Consider the following 13,175-nt stretch of genomic DNA (forward strand, 5'->3'; position numbering starts at 1 on the left):
AAAGATATAATTCACCCAATGGATATTAAAACACTTGCTGCTTTGATTATTATTTTACGCACAATGTACACTAATAATTTCATTTTATTTCTTAAAATTGACATGGATGATGCCGGGGATTTGGTACGCGTTGACTTAAAGGGAATTGTGTATTGCAAATAAAAATGTAAACATAGAAATTAAAACTTTCAACAACTGCTAATTAACTACAATAAACCTAAGTATTACAGTGCTCAAACAGTTTTACAGAAGTCTCTTCAACAGAAAATTATAAATACTATTGCAGGCCATGATCATTGTGATTGGATCGGCAACTGGAACAAGAAATGGGTTTTGGTGGGGGCTTCCTAAACTAATCCTTCGATGTGGCATATGGCTCTGATCCGCTGGCACTAAACGCACTGCTGGACAATGGCGTGCTGACATCGCGACTCTCGCCGTTGAGCAAGTACACGGGCACATGGCTAGTCACAAGTTCAAGGTTGTGTGACGGGGAAAGTATCGCACTGCTGTCTTCGTCCTCGTCCGCTAGAACAGGAGCAGCGATCTCCAGTTCGTTGCCCACCTCGGGCACCATGTCCTGGTCAAATTCGTAGGCAGGCTCTGGTGTGATCTCGGCAACTGGGGCTGGCTCTTCATCTGGAGCTGGTTCTGGCTGTATGGGAGAGGTTTCGAGCGCAGGATCTGCTTCAAATGGTAATGGGTAAGCTAAAAGCACCTGCTTCTTTTTCTTATTTTTGATGTGCGTCCAAAGAGCCCGCTTTACACGCCGCCTTCGCTTGGGCTTTTTCCGTTTCGGAGATGCCTCGATTTTATTTTCAAACTGTTGGCTATCCATTAACTGCTTTTTATTTTCCTTGTCCTGTTGTTGCTTCTCCAGGATCTTTACCTTTCCTGGATGTTGATCCTCGTGATTTCGGTGTTCTTCGTCTTGATCAACTGCCTGAACTTGATCCTTGTGCTGAGTTAACTCTTCCTCGTCTGGGTCCTCTACCTGAGGTGTCTCTTCTCCTGGCTGGTGTTCATTTTTCCCCTGAAGTTGCTCATCCTCAGTCTCGTTTTTATTCTCTACCAAATTTTTCTCCTCTGCCTGCTGTTGATTGTGCAATTCCAGTTGATGTTCCTCCTGTAGCAGCTGCTCCTCCAGAAATTGCTGATGCTCCTGATCGTGCTCATGCTCATGCTCACGATGCTCATGGCGCTTCACCACTTCCTCCTTCTCTTCCATTTGCTTTTTCGTCTCTATATTCTCTGGTTTCTCCAGCTCCTTCACCTCCTCAGGCACCTTCTGATCCTTGCTGCGTTTCCGCACTTCTCGTTGCTGGTCCATCTCCTTCTGGGTAGTTTGTTCCTGTAACTTCCTGCTTGTATCCGCTTTTTCTGCTCTTTTTGACCTTACCAGGCTCTTGAGATTAAAACGTTTCAGTCTTATTTGGGGCAACCTTTGTGGCGCTGATTTCCGAATGATGGCCAAGTCCTCCTCCAGCTGTTGAACTTCCTTTCTTCGCTTGGCGTTTAAGACACGAAGCTTCCGGCATCGCTTCGTGGCCTGCTTGAGCAGCTTTTTCTGATCGACCAGCTTCTCCACCTCGTGGTTGGCTCTATCTACCTTTTTCTTTTGATTGTTCAACCTACGTCGGCGAATGCTCTCGCGCTGAAGAGTGAGCAGATGGTTATAGTAGCTCACTTCATCGCCATCAGCCTTGGACAAACAGCGACGACTAAAGCCCCAATCGCTGGAGCTCTGATTGTCAGTCGATACACTTTGTATCTGGCAAGGACTGCTCGAACTGTGCGTTGAAGCTGGTGGCGTAGGCAATGCAACTCTTTGCCCACGCGGCGTTGCCCGGATGCGGGTCGGCGTGGCTGAGATCTTGGTGGATGTGCCACTGGAGGCGTTGCTGGTGGTGGGTGTCAGCTGGCTAGCAGCGACATTTTTGACTTCATTCCTGGCTTTGATCTTGGCATCTAGCTTGGCGAACATTTTCGCGCTGGCCTTATGGTGCTCTGGACGGAGATTATAGTTAATTTATGAAAATCATAATTATCATATTTGGCATACCTGCTTTCCAGCGGAGGGATCCTGCACCACTCACCGAGGACTTGGTCATGTATTGCTTTATGGATGGCTTCTTGGATGCGCCTGCCTTGGCACTCGGGGCAGTGGCCCCCAGATGCCGGGGACTAAAGGTAACCTGTTTTTTTAGCAGCGACGACTCGCTGCAGTTGCTGTTCTGACTAGAAGATTGACGGCAGTGGTACAATGGGGTTCGTTGTCCGCTGGCATCGCTGGCACTGCTGCTCCGTGGAAAGAAGTTTTGACTGAGGGCACTGGGGTATGGGTTCTCCTCAATCAGATCCGGCTCTTCCTCCTCCAAGGTCTGCACGCACTGATCGACGAGATGCGGCGCTGTGGTCGACACCAAATGAAGGCTATCTCGGCGGCAGCTGTAACTGTTCACAATGCGCGGCACTGTGTAGGTGGTGGGTGGAATCACCGCCCTTTCGTACGTGCGCAGGTTGCTGGGATAGATCCGAGTGACGGGCACGGAGTCATCCTCGCCGAGGACCGTTGTCGCTGCCTGATTCGCCGAATCGTTGGAGTTGGAGTTTGAGATGATGCCATCCACATTGGCAGGCACATTGAAGTTCACCGAGAACATTTCCACATCGTCGTCAGAGTCGCGCAGCTCTACGATCTCAATGGAGTTGTCAATGCCGCTAAAGAGGGCATTGGCCCGCTTGCACGGCTCCAACTGACGGGCATTCTGGCAGAGATTCTGGAGGAAAACGGGCGGATGATTGTTTAGTGACGAAGTCGGAGTACCCGATATGTCCCACATAGGGCAACTGTCTTCATCATCGGAGCTGAGTACCTGTCAGGACGAAAGTTCAACAAGTAATGTAAGAGAAATAGTGCACGATCAAAGTCAACATGGATGGAATATTGTGGGGCACTCAGCTAAGGTTGTAGTCATTTTGGGACAGCGGAATGGAGCCGGCCACTGCCCGTCACGCGACTAACTGCGCCGGCAGTGGCTTCTGCCCCACTCGCTTGTCCGAATCAGACCTTTTACTAAGACATCATAGTTAAGCCAAAAAGAGCAACACGATGAAGGAAGCTTACTTTGATATCCAGTCATTGAAATTCATATTAAAGATTTACAATCATTAAACTAAAACACTTCTTTATATATAACAAGACCGAATAATTTAACTTTTTCTCACTGTGTTGCTATCTTGGGATGATAATTAAGACTAGACTTGGACTATCTGCATATTCATAAATGAAACGAGCAAACTAACCACTTCGTTGGACTGCGGTGGTCGGTTGTCCACCTTGCTGACCACATGCAAACTGGTGCAGCTACTCTTGCGCAGATGGTTCAATATGATTCGCGTGGCCGTGCTTCGGTCTGGAAATGTTGGCAAGTAGTGGGCATAGACACTTCTTAAGGCCAGGGATCTCGAGGGTCTCATGAACTTTTCGGCAAACTCTACGATTCGTTCCTTGACCGACTCATCCGACTCCAGGCGCTGCCAGTAGTAGAATATGAGTATGTATTCGATGTAGAGTTTATCTGGCAGTTCTGCTTGAATCATAACGCTGGGCATCGACCAGTGCGGAAAGAGGCAGCTGCGAAAGAAGAAAATAATTTTAAAGGGGGTTTACAAAAAAATATGGTATGTTTAAGAGCCAGATTAACCTTATCGAATACAATTCAGATAAATAATTTATTTAAGTAGAAGAAAGGCAATATAATTCTGGCTCTTAATTAAGTTAAAAATTATTCAGACAGATAGCTATTTTTCCCAGCGTTCTTTTTAAGTGAAATATTATAAATACATTTAATAGTTACTTTTAATTAATTAAGGTTGGTAGATTTGGAATTGACTGTCATAAATAAAGAAAAAAGATCTTGCCAAAAACAAGTTTAAAGCTTTTTAGTAGTATTCACTTTGTGTGTCATTTGATGCGGAGATGACATACCCTCTTTAATTATCTTGGTAAATAAATAGATACCATATGGGTTAAGTTGAACTGTTCCTACCTGTACAGCATGGACAAAATGCTGGCTCTGTTGAAGAGTTTGGGGGCTGCGAGGAGAGTGCGCAGCACGTGCTCCCGGTGAACGCCGGCTCCACCTTCTCCGTACTCCACGTAGAGCTTCAGGCAACTGTTGATACGATTGATGATGCACTCCTCGCTTTCTACCGGCTCCTGGGCGGAGCAAAGTTCGCAGGATATGTAGAAGCCGACAATGTGGCACATACGTTGCCTGTATACTTCGTCCTGCTGCAATGCCCGACCCTGGACCATGGTGTGGATGACGTCGGTGAGACCGGTTAAAATGCGCGCCAGCTTGCGACACTTCAGAGGCGAATACTGGGCCCGCTCGAACTCCTCCCGTATTGCACTGAAAGATTATTGAGGGTGGGTATTACTTTTGAGAACCTGGCTGTATGTATGAGTGTATATGTACTTACCCCTCGTACTGCATGAGCAGCCGGGCCATACGCTTATCAAAGCTATCATCGTTCAGGGCCGCAATGGCATCGTGAATCTTGCGCCGCGTCTCATCGAGATGGCCGAATTCCGGTTCCTCATGCAAATCCGGCTCTTTATTATCCGGCTCCTGGTCCCGCTCCGGATTAAGCGACGCGCACTCCGTGTCATCCGCATTGCCAAGAGTGCTGACCTTGTCGTATTCGTCCAGCGTACTGCCGCTGTTCCGCTTCCGGCTCCTGTTCCTGCCCACCAAGCAGCTCATGGCGCTGCGAAAATAAATGCAAATTTACTACATAATTTGGACCGACCGAAATAACTCGTTATTGCAGTGAAAGTCGGAGCGCCCCCGTCTTCGTCTCCCGAAGAAAAGGCCAAAAATGAAAGACATACCAACAAATTTTTATTTCTGCTGAGGATATCGCACTACGCAGGAAATTTCGATGGTCCGTGGTAAAGCTCTAACGCACTGCACACCTGACCGGGTCCAAACATATTATATTTGTAATATGTGCACTGTTTATATATATTTTTTGGATTTCGAGCAGGAGTAGTACCGATTAAGAGCTTCGTCGGATGAATGTTGCGTTTATGCGGCGCGCATCTGCAGTTAATCGCACATCGTGATATTTCCCTATTCATGTTGAATTAAAAGAGGTCGTCCCTTTAGAAATCCCTTGTTGAATAAAACACTAACTGATTTTCTGAATTGTTGCTTTATTTTAATGTTTGTTTCAGGAGTAGAACTCGCTTAATTTCCGTCATAATCATCTATAACTTCAAGCCAATTTATCTCAATGCGTGATTCAGGACAACGTGGGAACGAAACGCGCAGATGCCGTCGTTTTTCGGCAGTGTTGGTAAATGTTGTCCTGTTGCCGATAGGGCGTTTATGCAATGCGTTATCACAATTTCGCGAATTTCATAATTGTAATTTATTGAAACTTTACCTGCTAATTTATAACATTTTTATATATGTTATGCATATTTTTTTTCATAAAAAGCAAAACAAACTTTATTATGTGATATTAACTGATTTTGACAGATGTTTTTACAATTGAGTTAAAACCATACAATTACATTTTTCAAGTTATTAAAGCCAGGATAACCCTTGGTATAAACAGGAAATAGCAAGTTCACGAACAGAACATGCACTTATAACTTTCCCAACACTAAACAAACTGTTTATCCTCGATACCAATATCGATATTTTGTCAATACTATTAAAACTAAAATAATTCTATACTTAAATTAATTTTTCATTTTGTGTACAGTTTTTTCAGTATATATCTAGGAAAAAACGTATGGATTTAAAATTTAACCAAAAATAACTAGAGATATCAAATTTCGATAGCGATAGAAAGGCGGTAAAAAAATCGTTTTTTAAACTGAACATTTTAGACTGGTTGAAATCTTTGTAATTTGTGGTTAAATAAATAAAAGACTTTCCCCACCTGTTGGTTTACCATACAAACAAAGCAAATACAATTTATTAGTATTGGACAGCTTTCTCCAGTTATATATAGACACCTTATTTTGAAAGTTATTCGCTATATACATTTTTTAATATTTCACTCCCAATTCCTTAAAAACAAAACACAATCAATTTTTTTAATGTTGTTACCAACTTTATTTGTTACGTTCTTAATCAGTTCTTTCAATGATTCTAAAAATTCCAAAATAGAAAACTTAAAGAATTAGGTATTAAAATTTATCGCTTTCGTTTATTCTTCATTAAAACTGAATTTTAAGTTTACGCAGACAGCGGACGTAACATCGCGCGGAGAGCGTTTAAAATCTGCGTTGCAAGTGTACATACAACGAAAGTGTTAAGTATGCGAATAAAAAACCGAGGTCGGGCAAAAATGCTTCGATTGCGACGCTGACGACCAGCTGACCCAATCCAAGCGACTGACAAAAACTCAGCCCCCGGATGGGGAAACTCCGGACGCCCACATGCGCCGAAACGCTAGAAATAAACTACAGAATGTACGTTGCTAGTTGTGGCTTTTTGTTGTTTGTTACACGGATGTTGCTGTTCGTAGTTGTTGGATTTTCGTTTGTGTTTCTGTGTAGATGTGTGTGGGGGTGTGGTAGTTGTTGGATTTACAACTCGTCCTTCTTGGGCGCCTCCTCCTCCTCCTCGGTCTCCTCGGCGGGCTCGGAATCGGCCACCTCACCGTTGGCATCGAGGAACTTGACGAAATCGTCCAGAGTCCTGTCCAGATTGAAGTCGATAACCTTGTTGTCCTCCTTGCGGAAGTACTTGATTGTGGGGAAGGACGAGATCTTAATGTTCTCCAGCTCGTTGGCGGTGGAGTCCATCTTGGCGATGACGATGTCTTCGTTGTCCTTGTACTTCTCGGCCAGCTGGTCGTAGATGGGGGCCAGCTGCTTGCAGTGTCCGCACCATGGGGCGTAGAACTCGACCAGCACGCTCTTGCTCTTGTCTAGGGCAACGCTCTCAAAGTTGCTGGAGACCAGCACCTTGACGGGGTTCTTGTCCCAGTCCTCGGGCAGATCCTGGGACAGGAGGTGCTGCTTCAGCTTGCCGTCCAGGAACTTCTTGAGGAAGGCCTCGATGGTCTCGGCGGATAGATCGTTCGACTCGGGCTTGTACTTGGCCATGTCCTCCTCCAGCTTGATCAGACGGATGGTGGGAACCTCCTCCTTGTTCATGCCGAAGAACTCGAAGATGCGGGTGTGGTCCTCCTCGTCGGAAGAGATGGTCACGAACAGGATGTCGTCGCGGTACTGCTTGGCGATCTCCCTCAGGGGATCCACGTACTTCTCGATGTGGCCGGCCTCCTTGGACACGAAGAACAGCAGGTGCGACTTGATGGAGCCGCCGAAGATCTTGGAAGCGGACTCGTGGTTGAAGTCAACGATCAGGGGCAGCGACTGCACCTGGGCGAACTTCTTCAGGCTCTCCTCGGTCAGCTCACCCTCGAACACGGACTTCTTGTCGTCGAAGGGCTTGAACAGGATTACTCCATTGTCCTTGGCCTCGTACTTGGCAATCACGTCGGCATTGCTGCTCACACCGAAGACGAAAGAGTCCAGAGCGTTGGCGGCCTTGGTGAAGGTCTTGGCCTCCTCCGACTCGGCATCCTTGAAGAATCCAATGATGGCGATCTCGTTGTCCTTCAGGAACTGCTCGATTTCAGCCACGCTGGGGAGATCCTTGGCCGGTGGGCCGGTCTTCTTGGTCACCCAGGTGATGATGTCGGCAGACTGGCGGCCACCAGTGTACTCCACGGGAGCACCGCTGCGGAAGAACTTCAGAGTGGGGTAGCCGCGCACGGCGTACTGCTCGGCCAGCTCACCCTCGACGGTGGCATCGACCTTGGCCAGCTTGATGGGAGACTCCTTCTCGGCCAGCTGCTGGGCAGCCTTGGCGTACTCGGGAGCCAGAGCCTTGCAATGTCCGCACCATGGGGCGTCTGTAAAGATCAAGAACAGAGATAAAGATCAGCAAGTGGAAAGCAGTAGTTCTCAATCGTAGAACTTTTAAACAGGTTTGGAACAAGACCAACACAGGTATAAGCAATCGTGTTTTTAGTTTGTTTCTAACTTTAAGCGATTGAACAAAGGTACTTTATCGAGTTCATCATGGTATGACCTACACGTATGCTATAGGCAAACAAAGTATTTATAGACCCCAGATATAATTATTGTTTAATTGTTGAGAATTAAGTTGTTGAGCCTGTCACAATTTCATTTAAAGAATGGTAAACAAAATTGCCTCATGGTTAATTAAATGATACAGGTTTTTAAGAGCACGGAAAATGGGTTAAAAGCCTAATTGCATTCACTTTAGGATCTCTCCTGAAAGTAATTTAATTTTAAATTGTATGTTATTTGCGATACAAATTTAGATTAAAAAAAAAAAAATTAAAACAATTGAACTAATTGACTTACAAATTAAATAAAGCTATCTAGATAAATTAAATATCTGTCTGCGGGTAGTCAACCATTAAACACCTACTATATCATCGTTTTTTTTTGTTTACTAATGTATTAAACCACATTGTTATTAAAAACTTGGATAAAATCTACAAGTTTCAAAATGGTAATATTGAATTATCCACAATTTCTGTTTGCATCCGTTTACTCACTTCTAAATAAATGGCCAACTTGATTTAAACGCTAAAGCAATGTAAGAATAAAGTGAACATATTCATACTCCGGCTTCGTGCAACCCATCAGAGTAGTTTGTCGCTATAGTTTCTTTATCCCTTTTGTTTACATTAACTATTTTGAACCGTAATTAAATGGCGCGCACTAGGAGCTTGTCAGTCAAGTGTAAAATTCTAAATTTGGACCGACAATTATATGCGCTAGATTTGCCACGGATCTGGAACAGGGCCCCTAGAACCTGCCGCTATAACCTCCAGCAGATGTTGGCATTATGCAAATTCCACGTGTCTGATTCTCGTTGGGGGAATGTTCCTTGGAACCACGGATGCACTTTGGTGCGCATCCACGCACACAAAACCAAAACTGGAACTCTCAGATGACATAATGACTGGCTTGACAACGTCTACGAATTCGATTTAATCTTATATACACTGTTGCCTTATCGCCGGCTTCTGGCTCTCGATTTAGCTATAGATGCGGCTGACGTGGCCCTGGCATTGGTTCCGCTTCCAATTTTAGTCTCAGAGATAAGAGCTTGGATGAGCAGACAATTATCGACTTGGCTGACGTTGACACCTCAACAAAACCGCACTAAAACAACGACAAAAAGTGCGATTCTTAATTAAACAAATAAAGAGAAACGCTTGCATAAACAAACCACACAATACGCCATATTGTTGGCCCCCAGAGATGACATGCTAGCATATCTGTCGGTTTAAGGCCGAATCGGGGGGACTTTTTTGTATCTGATTCGGGTTTATCTTTCAAGTGCTTTTCACACTTGCATGATAAGAGGTGGTTTTATATTTTTTCAAACTGTCATGAATAGAACCAAAATCTTCATTGAAGATTTTTTTTGCTGCGGGTAGCCTATGAGAACGTATCTTTAAATAACAAAATGAAGATATTCTTTGTTCGAAAGTAACCAATGCTAAAGATGAGTTATTTTTCAAAACAAGCAAATAAAAAGCAAATGTTTACTTTACTTTACTTTCTCAATATTTAAATAATTAGCTATTTAAAATATTTATATTTGTAAAATACTGTTGATTTGAACAACTACGTAAAAACCATTTTTTAACACACTTAAATTTACATATTTTTTAATATAGAAATAGTAAGTTTCTGAATCATTTATTTATTAGCTAGTTTTGAACTTCTGCTAAAAATCTGCTGCAAGACCGTTGTATCTCTGAAAATTCGATTTTTACAAAACGCTAATTTTAAGCTATTTTCCCGCTAAATAATAATCTGTTGCTCGCACTAAGCACCACTGGCGGATAAACACCGTTAGGCACGCGCAGAGAAAAAGAGTTGAATGAACTTTCCATTGCGTGGAAGCAGCGCCGCCGTGGAAAAGGGACTGAAACCAGATTTGAAGTCAGATTTAGAACCAAAAATCCGAAGCGGAATAAAAATTGGACTAGAAAGCAAATGGCGAATAAAAAGTGGTTTCGGTTTGGTTTGGCTAACCTAGATTCGTGGGAGAAAGAAAGAAGAGTTGCCCGACGGCTTTTTGTTGCTATTTGTTTCAATACTCTCGTTTGGAGATTGTTGAAGCGGATATGTGATATGTGGCCACGCCCAGAGTTAGAACAATAATTAAAGTCGCCGATAAAAGTAAAGCATATGGAGAACTAATGCTTGTTGCGCACGAGCTTGTGTTTCCTTTGTCATTTTGCATTTTTGGATCTAAGAATTATAGCAGGTTTTTATGGCAGCAACAATAACAAAAAGTGCCGCAGTGTACTCCTGTCTCGCTTGCTCGCACAGGTGAGGAAAAGAGATGACACCTTATTGCGAGAGAGCGCTCTCTCCCCCCTCTTATACACTCTCTTTCCCACGATGATGCGAGAGATAAAAACGGTTAAACAAACGATAAATTGCAAGAAAATCAACTAAACAAATTTTCCAACCCCTAGTCTTGAACTTTTACTCCAATTGGATGACCAAACACTAGGCATTTGCATTGCATTAAGATTTTTTAGGTTTCCAGTTAACTACAACTGCCACGCAGACAGATTTTCTCTGACGCCTGGAAAGACCACGTAGCCGCTAAGCCGCATGAATCAGCAGCAAGTGCGAGCGAGAGGGTACGGCGGCCGGCGCTTTGATATTCGATTTTCGCCACTTTTTGTTAGGATTTATCAGATATGTATATTATTTGGGTACTTACAGAACTCGACCAGCACGAACTCGTTGTCGGCAATCAATTGCTTGAAGTTGTCCACCGTCGCCACCAAAACTCCGTCCTCAACTTTGACCTCCGCCTCGGCGTTAGCGGCCACGTAGGACGCCGCCAGGAAAAGTGCACAGATCAGGAATTTCATTGCGTCTTATTATAAACTCTATTTATTCTCCCTGCGTGGGTGCAGCACACTCGCCAACCAAAAACTGGGATTCGAACAACGATGAACTTGCCCGGTTGCAAGTAAAAACCCAAATGAAATTCGTCTGGTTTTAATCGGGATGATATATATATTGATATATACTAGAGCTGGAAGTAAAATGGTCTCAGTTATCGATAGTTGTTTGCTTTACAACACCATCGTTCATTTGGTGGGTACGTATGGCAATATTGCTTGGGACGGTTATTTCTTAAAATATATATGGCATAAACAACAATGGTTAAATCCATACTGTATTTATAGGTAAAATATGATCAAAATTTGGAGAATTTTTTACTCCCAAAATGTCAATATTTTCAAAAACATTTTAACGAAATTTTTCGTTAATTAAATGTCGACATAATAATACAATTTAAATCTTTTTTTAATATTTTCAGAATTTATTTTTCAACAACCTTTTAAATCCAAACCGCTTTTACAAATAAGCGTTGGCATTTTTAAATATTTGATCCTAGATAAAACGAAAGTATTTGTTAGCCAGTTCTTAAAAAATATAAACAAATATAGTATTCAGAAGTTTGAGCGGCAGCTCAGAAAATTTTCCTAATAAAAAATGTTCGTAAACAAATGCAAATATTTTTAGACTTATTCCCTATTTCCTGACTAAAAACTTAATTGCTTGACTTCCTTAATTAGCATGTTTTTAAAATTTTCTTGGTTCCATTTAACATTTTAAATTGTTTGCATTAGGTTAAATACTTCAATACTTTGTTATCTGACTAAAAACTCTAAACTAGAAGAGTAACAAGACATTGAGAAATCGTCGCTATTTTAAAACCCCACAACATGCAATTCATGTCATTCACCTTTAGAACAGAATGCTTTGTAGGGTTGTGTAAACATAAAACAAAATATTTTTGCTGTTGAACAATCTTCCTGCTTTCTCTGATAATACAAACATATAAATTAATAATATAAATAAAACTCATTTATTAAACAACATTACTCACATTAATTGTCAATTTAACATTGAATAAAGACGGAAGAATACAATAAAATGCATAAAAAATGCGGAATTCAGGAGTCACATTCAGCCACCTGTTGAACGCATTGTTGAACTATGGCAAATACTATCTCAGCGGTTTTTTCACTGCTAAATGGTTTATTTATTGGCGGTACATGAACGAACAGACTCCGTTTTTTGTCCATATCGAGGGATTTCAAATAGATATAGCCGCAAAGAAAGTTGCCCACGTTTTTGGAAGCCTTCGTTGCGCCCAGGGGCTTGAGATTATCATAATGGGGGGCTTTTATGGGGGCCACACACTCGTCGCATTGCTGATTTACAGCCGTCACAATCTTATCCACATCGAGCTCAGTTCGCAAGACATTGGCGTGTCCATTGTTCGGGAGTTCGCTACTTCCGTTGGGCAGTTTTTCTCCAGAATTATCGCCTCTTATGAACTTGTGATTATATGCCAGCTTCTCTACGTAGACACACTTTGCGATGCCCGAAACGCCGACATGTATGACCAGCTGGGGAAGAAATGATATCATCATTGGATTGGCTATTTACGGTTCAATTGAGAGCACAATTCTTACATCTGGCTGGCGTTTCCATATCTCCGTCACAGCCTCATCCACAGCAGCGTATTCCACGGCAACCAAGCGCTTCTCTAGATCGTATTCTACGCCATTGTGGGTAAGGACCTCCGGAAGAAGTTTCACAGCCTCCCAGCTTGCATTTACGGTTTCGTGGCCGAGGAATGGTCCGAATCCGGAGACCAATATTAGCTTTCGATTTCGATCCGACGACGCCATAACAAACACTTGAACTAAATATCCACCCCCACAAACTATCTTATATATACCATATGTTTGTCTTCTTCTTTCGGGATTGAAATGAACGTTTCCACTAGTCGACTTTTTTTGGTATAACAGACTTGAATAGTTTGAATTTGAGCAAAATGTTATTTAATTACAGTCTATACATTAACTAAAATGTAATATCATAAGTAATTATATATAAAATTATTTTGATGTTTTAAAGCAACAAAATTACCAACATGCTGTTTATTTATTTATTTATTATTTATTTATTTATATTTTAGATCTAATCAATTGTTTAGTCAGTACTTATAAATATTCTCAAAATCCTAACTTACTACTTAAAAAAGGAA

General features: G+C 42.5%; 3 protein-coding genes across 3 annotated transcripts; all 3 read right to left on the reverse strand.

Moving 5' to 3' along the window:
* Positions 1-41: 41 nt before the first annotated feature.
* LOC108045969 lies at positions 42-5,320 on the reverse strand. Its single transcript, XM_017125477.2, has 6 exons — positions 4,901-5,320; positions 4,489-4,776; positions 4,053-4,418; positions 3,307-3,637; positions 2,063-2,876; positions 42-2,007 (listed from the first exon to the last, which is right to left on the reverse strand). Exons 2-6 carry the CDS (start codon positions 4,770-4,772, stop codon positions 353-355), a joined length of 3,450 nt encoding a protein of 1,149 aa, XP_016980966.2. The 5' UTR covers positions 4,773-4,776; positions 4,901-5,320; the 3' UTR covers positions 42-352.
* A 793-nt stretch (positions 5,321-6,113) lies between these two features.
* Positions 6,114-11,101, reverse strand: LOC108045968 (protein disulfide-isomerase). The gene is made up of 2 exons (XM_017125476.2): positions 10,824-11,101; positions 6,114-7,950 (listed from the first exon to the last, which is right to left on the reverse strand). Exons 1-2 carry the CDS (start codon positions 10,975-10,977, stop codon positions 6,614-6,616), a joined length of 1,491 nt encoding a protein of 496 aa, XP_016980965.1. The 5' UTR covers positions 10,978-11,101; the 3' UTR covers positions 6,114-6,613.
* Positions 11,102-11,961: 860 nt separating this feature from the next.
* On the reverse strand, positions 11,962-12,854 carry LOC108045954 (pyroglutamyl-peptidase 1). The gene is made up of 2 exons (XM_017125446.2): positions 12,598-12,854; positions 11,962-12,531 (listed from the first exon to the last, which is right to left on the reverse strand). Exons 1-2 carry the CDS (start codon positions 12,814-12,816, stop codon positions 12,073-12,075), a joined length of 678 nt encoding a protein of 225 aa, XP_016980935.2. The 5' UTR covers positions 12,817-12,854; the 3' UTR covers positions 11,962-12,072.
* Positions 12,855-13,175: the final 321 nt, after the last annotated feature.

The sequence above is a fragment of the Drosophila rhopaloa genome, unplaced genomic scaffold (assembly GCF_018152115.1).
Source record: "Drosophila rhopaloa isolate 14029-0021.01 unplaced genomic scaffold, ASM1815211v1 contig_47, whole genome shotgun sequence".
NCBI lineage: Eukaryota > Metazoa > Arthropoda > Insecta > Diptera > Drosophilidae > Drosophila > Drosophila rhopaloa.